Raw genomic sequence first — 16325 nt, forward strand, 5'->3', positions numbered from 1 at the left:
GTGCCAAGCGCCCAGCCCAAATAGCTCAGTTGGGAGAGAATCAGACTGAAGATCTAGAAGTGTCAAGGTGGTTTTCCTCTAGGATCACGCCTCCCCCATCCCACTAATTTAAAAATAAGAACTCTTACCTATGTAACTGAGTAAGACAGGGAGGAATATTAACCCATGAGTGGCTCCCAGTAAGACCATAGCTAAATACATCCTGAAGTAAAATATCTGGAAAATTTGAGATTTGGCGAAGGCCAACACCACAATGCCTCCAAATTTTGTTAGTGTGATTCCGCTGAATACCTGAAAGAGGGGAGACGGTTAGAAGCCGCTTTCATCAACCTGCCGTCATCGAACACTTCCTCATGTAGGGATTTACTAGTCAAGGTCCAAAGTAATGGGGGACTGAACCCCAGCTTTCAGTTTCTGATAAGTAGCACTGTGCTCTGCCTAAAATTGTTATCTTTGCCGCTTACGAATCTGGAAATCAAAAATGGGCATTACAGGGTGCAAGCTGTGAAGTCTGCACAGACCCCATGGCAGCCGTGCACGTCTGTCAGCACTGCTTCCCCAACAGGACTATTTTCAAATTAAGGTAGCTACTTTTTTTTTTTTTTTTGACAATGCTGTCACACACTTAATAGACTACAGTATAAACAGAACTTGTACGTGTACTAGGAGACCAAAATACTTGTGTGGCTCACAGTGATACGTGCTTCACTGCAGTGTCTGGGGCCCACCTGGCAGTGTCTTAGATGTGTGCCTGAGTTGTCTCTAACCTGAGATAATACATTTCTTTCTATTCTCAGATAGAAACTATTTGAAGTATCTAGAATTGTATGACAGAGTTTCAGTTTCGCTGTTACTCTGTAACGATATTTTCTGTGGTGGCAAAGTCCCTGGTTGATAGTTCAACCCTGTGTCCTGGTTGAACCTGAGAAGATTCCCCAGACATGAACCACAGACCGCAGCTCCTCTGCTTTTCAACAGATGGCCGGCCTGGGTTTTAAATGCAAGAGGGTTCAGGCTCTCAAATCAAACTTCTCCAGTCTCCTGCTTCAGCCCTAGCGCTGCCTAAGAGGGATCCCCCAGCAGAATGGTTCTAAAGACCATCAGGACACGGCCACACGCGAGATGCAGCCAGTTCGCGAGCTGCCTGAGAACCTGTAATCCTTAGTTAGGTGCTGCTGCTCAGTGAAACTGAATCCTCAAGTTCCTTCACCCGGGAGCCGAGCCGGGCGGACTCACCGAGCTGCCCATGTGGGAGAGCGCAGCCTCCGCCCGCTCCACGCGGCTGCCCTTGGTGCTGACCGTGAACGCTCTGGTTATGTGGCTGCAGAACTCCACGGAGATGCCGCAGCTCTGCAACACAGGGCTCCCGTCACAACTGCGCTTCTCTGCTAAAACCCGTAAAAGCGGCCACCCCGCTCCCAGGACCTGTGCTTACCAGCCCCCCGGAGGATAAGGAGTCTGAGCGGCCCCTCTAAGCTGTCAGACAAAGCTCCCGTCACCCCAGCTTAACCTGGCCCGGGAAACACTCGCTTCCTCCAGCAGGTGTCTGTCTGAGGGGAGCTGCTGAGCGCTCTCGAGGCCACCCCGTCCTCCACCGAGCCAGCAGGCTGGCCTCCTTTCTTTAATTTGGCCTCACTGCCACCCCACCCGAAGCCACGTTCATATCTGAGGTTGCTATTTTCTCAAATGCTCACATTTTCAAGACTTAACTATTAAAAAGCACCTGGCAACTACATGGGGGGCAAAAGGTACTGGTCAGAAAATTCCATCAGGAAGGGGCAATTCTTCTAAAAGAAAAGCAAACACCTGCTGGCATTAGGCTGCATATTTTTACAAACCCTTGAGAATAACACGTTAAAGGCAGGACACCTACGCTGGACTGTGAGGTCACATTTCCACTGTTGCACGCGTGGCCCACGGCCAGCTCTGGCCACCGCTCGTGCCACCCGCCCATGTGCGCCAGGGCAAGAGCTGGTCTTGGTCTTTCACGCCAAGAAACAATTCACTGAAGTGACCCAGGAGTCAGGGACAGACTGGGAGGGCCAGGACTCACCATAACCAAGTTGACCAAAGAAACCGCGTTCAGACTGATGCCCCACAGCCACATGACGCCAAACATGCTGACCAGGATCATGGCGATGGTGACGCACACGATCACCGCCGACCACAGCTCAAAGCCCAGGAGAACCACAGTCACCAGAAAGATGGCTCCCAGGGACACGCCAAGGTTAAAGACCGTGTCATCGACCACCGTCAGGTACTGTTCATAGAAGACGTAGAACACACTGGACAGAGGGAGGAGGTTCTGTTACAGCTGGTTCTCACCTCTGGCAGCTGTGTTCCTCAGCCTGCCGCTGCGAAACTGAAACTGCCCTGAGGGACATCCGGCGCATAAAACCTCCCTGTTTTTTCCAAGACTCACCTACGGCAATTCAGCACCGACACCTGAAGAAGGGCCTCCAAGATGTGTATTGTATATAAAGGCTTTGTTCATATGCCCGATCTGTTCTGCTTTATAGACATTTATTTACAAAGAATATTCCATGGCATTTGGGAAAAACAAGGCTTGGTCTCTTCTGAGGATTACCCCAGGTCAAATAGGGCCTATGCAGAGCCTGCGAAAATACTTTTTTGGCAAAGTTAACCAGCTCTTCCCTGTTTTGGCAAAGTTAACCAGCTCTTCCCAGGACTCAGGACACCCACTCTTAAGAGGTCCTTACACAGAACAGGCCATCCTCCTGCTGGGAACACGGTCAAGCCTCCCTTAAGTGAGAGCACAAGGGTTGGTGGGGGGGATCGCTTGTTTTTTCTACTTTTTTTAATTTTCCAAATTCAGTGTATCAAAATATTTTCTTTTTAAGGGAAAAAAAATCCACAATAAAGGATAAAGAAAAATCTCCATAAAGGCACTCAGCAATCAGGACATCCACCCGTTACTAAGCAGGACTGTCAGGTGGGCCCTCGGTGAAGCCGGCTCTCCAGGTGCCACTGTCTCCAGCCCCCGCACTATTCTGTGCATCCCTCAGGGTCTGAGCTCCAGCCCCAAGCGCAAGCTGTGTGCCCTCTGCACTGAGACCTTGGCAGCTGCCCCAGATTCTGGCCGTCCTCACCCAGACACCGTTTCCCTGGACAGATTCACTGGTGCTCAGGACAAGCCGGTGTCAGAAGGAAAGCCTCCCACGGCGGGATCCCCGGGGTCCAGCCCTTCCCAGGATGCTCCATTTACAAAACGCACATGGCACCTGTGAGAGAACACACGGTACCTGTAAGGGAACACACGGTGACCACTTCCTTCGAGGCCCATGGTCCTGGTGATGTTGCCGGCGATGAGGCGGGCTTTCTTCATGGCGTCGATGAAGTCAACGGAGGTCTGCAGCACGGTGTGGTAGGTCATGAAGTAGGTGGCTCCGACGCCCGTGCCGTTGCCGAGGAGGTTAACAGCCGTGCTGTAGGCGGCGTGTCCCCTGTGAGAAGACAGTACTGTCAGGGGCCACACCCCGTGCCACACCCGCAGAATCTGAGCACTCGAGGCTGAGTGGTGTCATCTGACCCTGGGCTCGGGGCCGCTGTACATTTCAGGGCGAGGGAGGCCCCCGGAAGGGGCTGAGCAAGGCTTAGCTTACTCTTCCCCGCACTGGCTTTTCCGTGCTGCCGTGGCTTCCCTGGCACACAGCTGCTGTTGTTTCTACAACTGGTTCTGCTCACAGTCAAGTGTGTTTTCACAGAGTTTGCTCAGCAATGCTGTGTAACAGGAGGCAAGAAGGGACGAGAGCCCTGGAGTCAGACAGTCGTGAGATCGGCCTCAGCCCTGAGGCCCTGGGCAGAGTTATAGGACTTGGGCTGCAATGTCCCCTTCTGCCAACAGGCACACCAGCACCTCCTCACAGGGCCGGGCGGTGAGGCGGTGAGGCGGTGTCAGCGAGGTGCTGGGCACGACCCTGGCAAGGAGGAGGCTCCCTGTGAGTGGTGGCCACTGCCTTCCTACAAGGTGAATCCACTCTGACTTGTTTTACGTGGGCCGAGCATTTCGTCTGGAAGGAGACCAAGCTGCCAGGTTCATTTCTACCTTATTTTTAGGGGCAGTGTTCCCATGGTACCTTGGATAGATTTCAAAGCACAGACACAATACGTATGACTGACGGGACTCTGGTCAAATTATGCATTCTTATGAAAGACAGGGATGTCTAGGGTTTGCCTAACATACACGTGGACACACCTTCCTACCAATGCGTCCGAATCCCCTCCCACTCCAGACTTCGGCTGTCTTTGCTAATTTTCAGCCAGAGATCCTGTTTCCCTGGGTCACTGGCTGCCTGGCTGGATAAGGGAGTGAGAGCCCATAACCTCGTGTGCGGACAGGCTGGCCAGGAACACAGTGGGGCTCAGAGAATCTAAACTTCATCTCGGATGAGATGACAAAGCAGAGGGGCTATCTTGTACGCCATCGACGCAACTGAACGGACCACTTCACATTCTGGGATGCCCCGCTCCTCCTCCCACGCTGCCCCGCTGGTACCCTGCCCGGGACTCCGCCTCCTCCGTATGGCCGGGAGGGCCAGGGGGCCAGGACACAGGAGGAGCAGGAGACATGAGTGTTGAGCCAGGGTGGGAGCAATGAAGGGTGAGGAGTTTTCCTGAAAGGTGTCTGAGTTCTTCTGCCTTCCCAGGAGGATGGGGACAGGGCGGGGAGTGGGCAGAGAAGAGGCCCCGCCCACACGCTGTTCCCACCCGTCCTCCCTCCCCACAACCCAAGCTTTCCAGTGCAAGGTAAACGGGACATGGGCAGGGTCTGAATGGCCCCGCGTCACTCACCCTTTGCCGCACTTGGGGTTCGGGTTATCAGAAAGGAACATGGGCAGGAATCGCATGAAGTCTCTGCCCTGAGGCCTCTGTTTGCCCTCTGGAGTCAGAGGCCGGCAGCGGACACAGGCAGGGTCAACCACTAGTGCAAACACAGGGAGGGGCGCGGGGAGAGACACGAACAGGTCTCCAGGTTAGAGCATTGTAAAATAATGATAAAGAAACGAGGGGAATTCTTTTCCGGAATCTTCCTGCTTGTCGAAGAGCTCCAAACACGTGAGTTTCCTAGTCTAAAAAACTCCAGGGCCGTCTTCATCTAACACGGGCTGTACACATCTCCTTCCCCAAAGCAGCTTTCCTGCTTTAAAGACGACCTCAAGTTGTGATAACCAGAGCCCAGGGTCTCCATGTTTTTATAAAGAAAATTCTAGCACAGCCTCAACACTTATACAACCACAGGGCCACAGCGAGAAACAGAGGAAAGCAGACCCTTGACAAGCTACGTCCAGATGCCAATCAAGAGAGGCCACTGGCATCACTGGAAAGAGATGAGAAACCTGAAAACCAGGGTCCCCTGACCTGGGCCTCGTTCGGCCCGCAGCCCCCTGAGGGACAATGCAGCATCTCAGAGAGGACAATGAGGAAGGGGATGAAGACAAACGGAATGAGACCCGGCCGCGGCAGATAAATGGGTGGCAGTGAAATGCAAATTATTTTTAAATTATGTTAAGATTTTCCAGAAAAAAAGGGAAAGATCTGGAACAGGGTAAAGTACCTGACGCGTTGCAGAACTGATCCGTGCTGTTGTAGACTCTACAGCAAGACGACTGGGGCTTAATCCAGTCAAAGTAGTCGTCGATCCAGGACGAGGGCGCAAAGCCTATTCGGGTACTAGAGACAAGGAGAGAGGGTTACCCACGACTGGCGCAAGGAGGAAGTCTTCACTTTCAGTCCTTCTGCTTGAAACCCAAGACTTCCTTTTCTAGACCTTCTAATGCTACCCAGTCAAAAAACAAACCACATTAGCACTTCATGGAAAACCTTTCTAAGAATGAGATGGTAAATCAGTCCTTTAAAAGGTTCAGCTCAGGTAAAGCTGGATTCAGCCTACATTTTGATAGACAGGTTTTCCAAGAAAAGCTGTGTTCAGTGAGAGCTCTCAGGCCCAGGGGACCAGCTGGCAGTACTAACTAGTTGTCCAGCTGAGCGGCAGTGAAGATCTGCTGCACCAGGGAGTCGTTGTCGCAGCCGGTGCCCCCACACACCATGTTCTGCCCGCGCAGAGACGTGTAGTCGTGCCCTTCCTCCAGGACAAAGTACACGGGCGGGCCGGCGTGCAGGTACTGACTGAGGGACTGGAAATAATCCATCACGTAGGAGTCCTGACAGAGCAAGCACATGACAGGACGCAGCGTGAAGGGTGTGCCGGGGGCCAAGCAGGTGAGGACCACTAAGAACCGGGAGGGCCCTGGGAGGCTCCTGGCCGAGCCGCCTGCAGCCCAGGTGCACGATTCCCTCCACAGCCAGTGCTCAACGCCCCCGCCCAGCCCGGTGCTCCTCCGGCTGGTCCCACCGTTACGAGGGCACCTCCCCAGGGACAAGACCGGCTGCTGGCACGTGCTCCAGAGGCTTGAGAGTTCAGGATGCCCAGAGCCCTGGAGCAATGCTTGTAATGTGGGACAGCCTGCCAGCACCTGCGTTTAGAGGCAGGCATCGGCTGAAAACACCCACATGCGTGTATTGAAAGGTGTATTCACCGTGGGCTACATGAGTTGGAATAAAAGAGAGCATCTTACATCTGGCATTGAAAGAGACTGATCCAATCCGATTTCCACTTTGTTCAGGACTGCGATACTGAACGACAGGACACCCACAAATACTGCTATCTGCAATGAGAAGTGAGTCATGGGGCTGCGACCGCTTAGAGTTATCATGAAGTTAAGAATGGAAATTAAAAAAGAAAAAGCCCTGAAAGCAAAAAACAGGACTTTTCTAAACCGACAAGCAAGTTTAAATGATAAGCTAAGAAAACAAGGGGTAGTGGCTGAGATCACAGTCTCCAAACTACCTGGGTTCAAATCCTGGCTGCACCACTCAGAAGCTGAGTGACCCTGGGGGAGTCACTTAGCCTCTCTTAGCCTCTTTTTCCTCCTCAATAAAACAGGAAAAGTAAGACTTGTAACATCAGATAGTTTTGTGGATTAAATGAGAAAATTCTAGGGATGACCCAGAATTTAGACTCGAACCCAGTACTGAGCACAATACCAGACAGGAAGTGATCAATAAACATTAGGTGTTACTATCACCGGAATGAATTTACGTTTAATAGAGATGCAGCAGAGCATCACTGTTGACCACGTTCCGTGTGTAGACTGTAAAAAGCTCTTGCGTGGCTGCTGGGGATGAGGGACAGTGCAGGGGAGGGAGGTGGGTGACACCGAAGGTGTGGCACGAGGGTGAGTGTTGTGGTGACAGGACAGATCTCTATCTTGATGGCGGTGGTGGCTACACGAGTCCGCACATGTGATAAAACAACACAGAACTTGACGTATACATGGTGCTAATGTCAGACTCCTGGTCTTGATACTGAACTTCAATTAACGAGACTGGGAGAAACGTGGGCGAAGGGCAGCTGGGTCCTCTCTGTGCTACGCCTGCAACTTTCTATGAATCTGTAATTACTTAGAAAAATAAAAACCAAAAAACTTAAAACAGAAACTCTTGCTTACATGGACTGCTAAAAATATTTTATATATTGGTACATACTTGCTTTTGCACTCTTGTGTATATACCTAACAGCTGTCAGGATCCTTTCCCAGCTGTCTGATTTTGTAGAAGGCATATGACAAATCTACTTGGGGAGGAAAACAAGAAAAGCCACAGATTGGCTCATACCACAATCGGCCGCATCCAGTCCTTGAGCAGAAGTGGAGAATAGGAGTCTCTGAAGAAGCGGAACAGGCAGCTCTCCGAGGCCTGGATGCTGCCCCCATCCGCGGGCCCTCCCACACAGCAGAGGACGTCCAGCCGGTTCTTCTGAGGGACCAAGGGGAACAGAGGTCACCCTCCGGCTGCTTCAAGATTCTGGACTCAAATGAGCCAGACTGAGATCCTGAAGACGACTTACCTCCTGACGCTTAATGTCCAACCCCAAGAGACTCACAAAACAGGTCATCTGCAGGAGGAAGTCGATGAAAACCGCCATCCCCGCAAACAGGGAGAAGGTGTGCACGGCCGGCATCGTGGACAGGCCCCCTGCAGGGACACACACGTCACTCCACGGCAGGGGGCTTGGTGGGGCTTCCACGCGCTTGTGCCTGGGAACACGAGGCACCAGAACACGCCAAAGCCACGAGGAGCCTCCACTGCCCCCCCAAAGGCATGCCGCCAAGTCTGTGGGTGTCACAGGACTGGAGGGGAGCCTGTGAGCCCTGTGCTCCCAAAATGCTTTCGGCACCAGAACCACTAGGGGAGCTAAAACTGTAGGTTCCTGGGACCTGGCTCCATCCTCCTTTACCAAGACAACGGGAACTCAACCCGAGTTCTCCTGTTCAGAATTCTATGACCCCAACTCTGTAATTTAAGAAGCTCTCCAAGCAAATTTATGTACATTAACATTTGAGAATGGTTCATATCGGCCATTGCCTATAGCACCTTCCACGCTCCCCCCACAAGAGGGGTGGTACTTCCCAGGTACCACGGCATCATCACCGCAGTCTCTCAGTGTAGCTACAATCAAATGAGGGTGTGCTAAGCATCCTCCAGGCCGAGGCTCACACTGGAAACTGGCAGCCCACGGGCCAGATGTATGTCAGCCCACTTCAGGATTAAAAAACATTAACAGGAAAATAAGGAGCCAATATTTAACAATGATACTTGACAAAAATCTAGATTCACAGTGTTGCTTAAGGAAGAAAAACTGGGCAGCACTGGGCTAACTGCCTCTTTTAGACAGGACCTGAGACTCCGGGTGCAACGGGTCCCCCTAGTCCTCCTGTGCCCCTAGTCACTCCAACTTAAGTGTCAGCTGCTGTCGCCAGCTCACTTGCACTGGCTTTCTAACAATAGAAGTGAAAAGAGGAAGTGACTTTTGTGCACCTGTATCCATCAAAAGGAACCACAACGCCCATGGGTTCCAAAGCGCATTGCTTTGTGGAAACGGAAAATGACATGTGCTAACTGCATCTGTGCAGGAAGAGCACCACCCAGGATGTCCTTCCCGCGGCCCCTGGTAAGATGACCTGGTGGCCCTGCAGCCATCTCCTTGTGTGACCCATGGGTCGTGGGCCTTCCCTGGGTGAGTCTAATCAGCACCCTCCTCAGAGGATGTGGTCAGTTTCCTCCTACTACCCACCAGAGATGGAGCCAGGAGGTCCTGCTGGGAAGGCTAGGTAATTTCTCCACGTGCTGGGTTCTGTCCTTACTCTGGCTCCTTGGACTGAGAGAAGGTCTGAGAACCTCTGTCATTTACGAGGCTGCTCCCCAATGAACCGTGCGTTCCGAGGAGAACGGCGCAAACGCCGTGCGAGCTAATGCCTGTGACTCTGGAACTGCGGCTCCGCATTGTGGTAGGAAGGATTCGGTGGCTATACAGGACACCCACATTCGCCAGGGGTGCCCAAAAGGGGAAGGGGGAGAGGGGTCCTAGGTATCTGGACCCCAGCACCCACGCAGTCCTGAAACAACGTGAGAAAGAAGGTACTTGCTCACGACACCCAAGACACTGCCACTTGTCTTTCTTGGGGTCCACTCTCATACTTTCCAACTACAGAATAAAGCTTAAAACAGGAAGAACACAAAGCGGTATATGCAGACACCCAGGCTCAGCTAGCTGCAGGATTGGGAGAATTCAGAATAATTACCTAAGAAAAACGCTACCGTCTCTGAGAAGGACGACAGGAACATACTCGGAGCCACCTCCCCTAGGACCCTGCCCAGCTGCTGGTCCAGGGTTTCCCCTTGAAGACGTTCATCTCTCTTAAAAGTAAAAAAAAAAAAAAAGGGTTAAATGTGTGACATTAAAATTTCTCAATTAAAATGCCACCTCTTTGCTGCCTTGTGTTCACTCAATGGTAAAGGGAAATGACCAGTAGCATCTACTTATTGGGTATAAACTTTACACAATAGAGTCGGGACCCGAAACTTCTCACATTGATTCATTTGGGGCATTTCTGAATCCCGGAAATAGGGAACAGCTTAGAAGCTCAGGGGAGGGATGAATCATGTTCTTAAGAAAATACACGTGACACAGGCTGCAGGTGGCTGGACCTTTAAATGACACTCTTACATGCCACTGGGTCTCCCCACAGGTAAAGGCTACAGAACAAGGCTCCCTGATGGAGGTCATTTTCACATCAGCAGGTCCTGTTGTGACCTTCTTCCTTCCAGTGGCACCTCTGACAAATCTCTCATTCTTCTACATTTTGTTGAGAATCATTTTAATAGCAGTCATACCCAAAATATTTTCCATAGCATGTTATTAGCCCCTTTTGCACACGTCTTGCACATATTCAAAACCAAGTTCTCACTTATATCTAGTCCACCAACCAGAGAGAAGGGTGAACTTCCTACTCTCAAACTGTCCAGAACAATTAACCACGGCAGGGAAGGGACACAAAGCCTCCAGCATCACACCCACAAATACTCTGCCTGGAGCTGAACAGTCACCTGTGGAGCCTGTACCTGGTCAGACGCCAGGATTGGTTAGACTGACATACCTGGTAGGTCTGGACCAGAATGAAGATGTTGTCCACCCCAACGGCCAGCACCAAGAAAGGGATGACCTCTATCACAATGAGGGTCAGGGGGACCCCAGCGTAGCTGAAGATGCCCAAGGAGCACGCCACCGAGCTCAGCACCATCAGGACACCCGCGACGCCCAGCGAGATTTTAGAGTCCACCTGGGAGACGCAGCAAAGACACAGATCATCGCTGCGGGTATTTGTGGTCCTATTCCTGAAAGGTCCTTATTTTCACCTCTTTACATGTAGAGCCCATCTAGATTTAAAAGTACAATTCCCAGGATAAAAGAAGATACGAAAAATTGTCCTGGTCTTCCCTAGCAACATATTTTATGAGCCTACTTTCTTAGGTGATGGGGTGGACAAATTAGAAAAAACTGCATTATGTGAAATAAATTTTAAAGATAAACAAAAAAGCTGGAACTGAAGAAAACACACACGGGAAGCAGAAAAATGTTACATACAATCAAAACCCAGGACCATTTAAGACAGTTTTGAACATGATGAATTAGGATTAAGTAGAGACAGAAACATTACATCACTCTGTGCATTGCCATTTCACACACACACACACACACACACACACACACACACCCCCCACTTACCAGAAGCCTGCGCCAGCTTTTGATATGCCCCAAGGCTATGGAAATATATAAAAACATGACGGCATAGCTGATTAGAATAGTGACAACGTCACCGTTACTTTCACGATTTAGCTCATCTTCAATACTTCGCTCAGCCTTAAAAGAAATGGTCAGATTTGGATTCTTGTAGTTTTTCACAAAGTTAATAAACCTAAAAGGGTAAGCAAAATTTTATATTTTTAGTTAAAACTTAAGTGACAGCGGAGTAAGGAGCTCCCTGCTAACTTCTATGATGCGAAAGCCACCCTCAACCCTCAGCCCTCAGCAGAGTCTTCTACCCTGGAGGGGAGACGGTAAGACACCTCTAAATTATAAAGCTCCAGACATGCTGAGTCTTCTGTCATTTAGAACAAATCAACACTGCAATGAGATACCACTTCATACACACTAGGAGAGCCAGAATCAAAAAGTCAGGTAGTAACAAGTGTTGGTGAGGATGTGGAGAATTTGAAACCTTCATACACCACTGGTGGGAGTGTAAAATGGTGCGGCCACTTTGGGAAAAAGTCTGGAAGTTCCCCAAAGAGTTACCATATGACCTAGCATTTCTACTCCTAGGTATCTGCCATGCAAGAGAAATGAAAACAGATGTCACACAAAAACCTGTATACGAATGTTTACAGCATTACTCATTATAGTCAAAAGGAAGAAACAACTCAAATGTTCATCAACTGAAGAATGAAGAAACGAATGGTGGTCCATCCATAGGATGGAGTATTCAGCCATGAAGAGGAATGAGGTACTGATATGAGCTGACTTGGATGAACCCTGAAAACGTTATTCTAAGTGAAAGAAGCCAGACACAACAGTCCACGTGTATGATTCCATACTTAAAAGCCTGGAACAGAAGAATATGTGGAGACAGAAGCAGACTGGTGGTTGTGCAGAGCTGCGATGTGGGAGGGTGAGCGGATACGAGGGTGCTCGCTCAAGGAGGTGGGGTTTCTCTCTGTGGTAGAGAAGATGCTCTAAAATGACTGCGGCGATGTTAGCACATAAGTATCTGTGAATATAGTAAAAGCTACTGATTTGTACACTTTAAATGGGTGAATTGTATGGTATATGAATTATGTCCCAACAACGCTGTTTAAGAAAGAAAATACCAGAGGGTCTAAAGCAATGAGTCGAAGTCCCTGCCCCGCTCAGTCCCCAATTCCTGTTTTCGAGCAGTTACGACACAGCTAACCGGTTTCTGGGTCACTGCACGGACGACATGCACAGCATCGATTTACCTAAACATGCTGATGGCAGTTTTTATTTAATACGTCTTGATCCATTTATTTACCTCACCACCTTTAATGGCAGCCTAATATTCTACCGTACTTCTCCTTCCTAATACACACTCTGCATGCTCCCAGCTTTTGCTGTTAGAAAATGAACAAGGCATGTTTCTGCACAGATACTTTTACATTCTGGTTGCAGGGATGTGCATTTACATAAAGTTTACAGGTAAATTCACTCACAGACTTTTTTGCCGCATCACTAGTACCAAGTTAAAAAAAGGACGCAGCTTAGATCTGTTGGGTAATTGAGCTGAACGAAGTGTTAAGTGCCTCCTGCTAGTGACCCACTTCCCACAGAAAGATCGGGTTGTTTAGACCCTGTGAGCAACTCACGCTGTTTCCCAGGCCTGCGCCCTCTGCAGCTTCTCTGTGTCGTTATAGTAATTATTGACAGGAAAGGTAATCACAAGGGCTGTGGCGTTATTGTAGTTTTGATCTAGAAAGGAAAAAGGTGACATCAAGAAGCAGGTTACAAGCGTGCAGAAAACTAGATACAGAATACAAGGGGAAAAACCACAAGGCAGCTGGGTGACTGGTTTCCCGCTGGGGCTGAAGCCTGCGCTCAAAGAACAAAACAGGAAGTCGCTGAGCTAGCGTCCACATGGTCCAGCTAGAGAAGAGAAAGGACTCTCCGGCAGAAGCAGGCGCAGCTGTCATTCGTATCGTATCACTGCTACACAGCGCGTGCACGGTAACATCTTCAAACAGAGTGGAAAGGTGTTCAGGGCAAAGTCTCTCTCCTTCCTCTTCTCCTCCCCGTCTCTGACAGCCTGCAACTCTCTCCAGCCACGCTCCACACACACAGGCACAGTCTTCCCCTTTCTTTCTTCTTTGCACAAATAGTAACACGTTCTTCTGCAAATTCTGCTTTTGAATTCGGGCCTTGAGATGACTCCATTTTAGTACATAAAGCACTTCCTTATTCTTTTTCCTACAGTGTAATATTTTCTAGTATAATTTAATCAACCTTCAGTCACTGGATATCTTTGCAATTTTTTCCAGTATTAACTACAAAGAATAACCTGATTATTTTTAATCTGTAAAATACTTGTTTGCAGAATCAATTTTAGAGGAACAATGGCTGAATCAAAAATATGTGCTTTTTAAATTTTGATACACTGTCCCATGCTGCCCTCTAAAGAGGCTATCCTGTTTCTCATTTCTTTAGCCAACAGCATATTTCCTGAGCTCTAATGTCGATGGATACATCAGCGAGCAAAGGAGATAGAAACCTCTGCCTTCCTGGAGCTTATGTCCTAGTAACCATTTATATTTCACCAACAACGCAGTTTCCCCACACTCTCCCCTACACAGGGTTTTACCAAACAGGTAGATCTCTGCTAATCTGTTATGCAGAACTGAAATGAGGTGCATTTCACTAATTCGGAGTGAGGTTCGGCATTGCCCCACGGAATAAAAAGCCATTTGTATTTCTCCTTTTGTTAACATTCGTATGGCTCTGTCCCTTTTTCTTCTGGGTTGCTGAACTCCCCCCCCCCCCCCCAAGAGCTCTTTATGTATTAAGGAAATGCTGTCTGTTACATATACTAATTTTTTTTCCCTCCAGTTTGCTGTTTTCTCCACACAGGTATTTTAAATTCTCATATAGTCAGATTCATCAGTGTTTCCTTTTGTGGCTTCTGCATTTTTGTGTCTTGTTTAGAAATGCCTTCTCCATTTAGAAATTATTTTTAAAAATTCCTCCTGCATTTTCTTCTAGATCTTTAATAGTTTCACTTCTTCTATTTCAATCTTTGATCTATCTGCATTTACTTTAGTGGAAGGAGTAAGGTACAGACCAAATTTCATTTTGATGGCTGTAGCTAGCCAGTTAGTGACACCATTTTCCCCCCACTGATTAGAAATGACACTGGATTCTATGAGGCAGAGTAAAATTTAAAGACAGGCCACAACTTCCCCCTTCCCACCGGATGAGGAGAAGAACATGAGACTGGAGAAAAACCTGCTGAGCCGCCTGTGATCAGGCTTCAGATGCCAATGTTGTCACACGAACCATTACCCCACCGTACCCAGTACAATCTGTTCCAAGGTGTGCAGGAACCAGCAAAGAGCAAACCAACTGCTCCTCCTACTATAAAAGGCTTTGAACTCTTAACCAACTGGTTTAGAAGAAAAAGAAATCCATCAACTTCGTTTTTTGTCTCCAGTATCTCACATATCTCTTCCTCATTACAGATGTTCTAAACCTGAGCTCCACGGATACCCGAGGGGTTCTACCGGTGAGTTTCAAGGGCTCCATCAAGTCCTTGAAACTGAGCAACACATTCCGTGGGCGCACACGACGGCATTATTCTAGGGAATATCCTTGGCTGTCCACAGCTTCCCAAAGTGTGACCTAAAAATGGCTAACGCATTCCACTTCTTTCAAATCAAGAATAAAATTCAAATCCAAAGCCAAAGGAGATGCTGTCTTTGGGATTTAAGAGATAGGGAATTAAGTACACTACCCGATTTATGAAATCTTCATAATTACCACTTGACAGAACCACAGCTACTTCCTCTAACAGAAAAAGTAAAAGCGTCTCACTCACCATCATAGCCTCCTAACACGAGCCACGGGAACACCGGCCCACCAAACGTCCCCAGGCAAGGATCGTGCAGCAAACTTGTGTCATTCAGAGAGGCAGGAGCCCTGCCAAGAATTTAGAAAACATTTCCCAATTAGAACCTCAAGACATCAGAGACCTGAAAGCTTATACGACAAACAGTCACGTGGCTGATTATATTCCAAGCACAATGTGGGCCTGAGATTCCCTAGGTGAATAATGCAGTTCAGTACTTGCTTTTGGGAGCTCAGAATCACTAGGTAAGACGCAGGCAAAAGCAGTGTGATGGGTCGATATTGCCTGGTGCTGGATGCTCAGAGAGGAGCCACTAACACGGGGGAAAACTGGCACCATAAAGAGGAGAGCCGTACAGAAGCAGGTCTTTAGGCCGAGGGAGGACTCATGTGGGAAGGAGGAAGTGCGGATGCTCTACACAACCGTGACAGAGGGAAGAAAAGAAAGCACAGGAGGGAACAGGCAAGTGAAAGGAGCGAGTGAGTGGAGCAAGAGGAGTGCCCTCCAATCCAGCCCCAACTTGGAGGGGAGGCTGCACATTTAAAAACTCAATATCGTGATATCAATTTGCATTTGAAAGACAAGAAAAAGGCACTATAGGCTTTTATTTTTATACTATGAAACCAGCTCAGAATCGCTGAGGGTGGCGTGGTACTGAGCAGTACCTGCCGCACCTCAGTTACACACCACAAACGCCCTACCCCAGGGCCTTTGGACTTGCTGCTCGTCTACCTGGGACACTTCCCTCCAACTTTCACAGGCTCCCTCCATTCCCCTCCCTTTGAGCAGGTCCACGGAGAGCAGCTGCCTCCCTGCACTCTCCACCCCAACCTGGCTGTCTTCTCCCCCCGGGCATCATGTCGACCTGGTGTCAGGGCAAGCATCTACTGTTCATTGTCTGTCTCCCTCCATTGGAACGTAGGCTTTGCCGGAAGGGTCCTGCTGTTGGCTGTTTGCTCACTGCTGGGGCTCTAGTACTACAACAGCAAGTGCTCAAATGCTGGTGGAACAAAGGATGGACTGCCCCCTGCCACGTACCGGACACAGTACAGGAAGTGCGTGTGGTAATCTGCATACACGAAGAAGTCATCCCCTACTTCGTGGTTCAGCACAGAGTGGCTGTTCTGGAAGTAATTTAACACACTAAGAATGGTGCAGTTCTTGTTATACGGCGAGAGGGGGGCCACGCAGATGTCCTGAAGCGTCACGGTCTCGTTGTTGTAAGACGCAGTAATGTTTTCGATGGCTGTTTGTAAGTCAAGAACCTGAAAGGTG

At 49.2% G+C, this 16325-nt stretch overlaps 1 protein-coding gene across 1 annotated transcript in view; it reads right to left on the reverse strand.

The window, feature by feature from the left end:
- The window catches only part of NPC1 (NPC intracellular cholesterol transporter 1), a 39108-nt gene that overhangs the window by 1305 nt on the left and 21478 nt on the right, over positions 1 to 16325 (reverse strand). The window contains exons 9-24 of the mRNA XM_074352144.1: positions 16089 to 16315; positions 15021 to 15121; positions 12802 to 12904; positions 11147 to 11336; positions 10518 to 10700; positions 9663 to 9777; positions 7928 to 8055; positions 7696 to 7836; positions 6597 to 6686; positions 5992 to 6182; positions 5576 to 5691; positions 4813 to 4942; positions 3264 to 3464; positions 2054 to 2285; positions 1237 to 1350; positions 129 to 291 (exon numbers count right to left, since the gene is read on the reverse strand). Coding sequence (XP_074208245.1) covers positions 129 to 291; positions 1237 to 1350; positions 2054 to 2285; positions 3264 to 3464; positions 4813 to 4942; positions 5576 to 5691; positions 5992 to 6182; positions 6597 to 6686; positions 7696 to 7836; positions 7928 to 8055; positions 9663 to 9777; positions 10518 to 10700; positions 11147 to 11336; positions 12802 to 12904; positions 15021 to 15121; positions 16089 to 16315 — 2425 coding nt within the window. The remainder of the gene's footprint in view (positions 1 to 128; positions 292 to 1236; positions 1351 to 2053; positions 2286 to 3263; positions 3465 to 4812; positions 4943 to 5575; positions 5692 to 5991; positions 6183 to 6596; positions 6687 to 7695; positions 7837 to 7927; positions 8056 to 9662; positions 9778 to 10517; positions 10701 to 11146; positions 11337 to 12801; positions 12905 to 15020; positions 15122 to 16088; positions 16316 to 16325) is intronic.

Source organism: Camelus bactrianus, chromosome 24, assembly GCF_048773025.1.
Source record: "Camelus bactrianus isolate YW-2024 breed Bactrian camel chromosome 24, ASM4877302v1, whole genome shotgun sequence".
Taxonomy (NCBI): Eukaryota; Metazoa; Chordata; class Mammalia; order Artiodactyla; family Camelidae; genus Camelus; species Camelus bactrianus.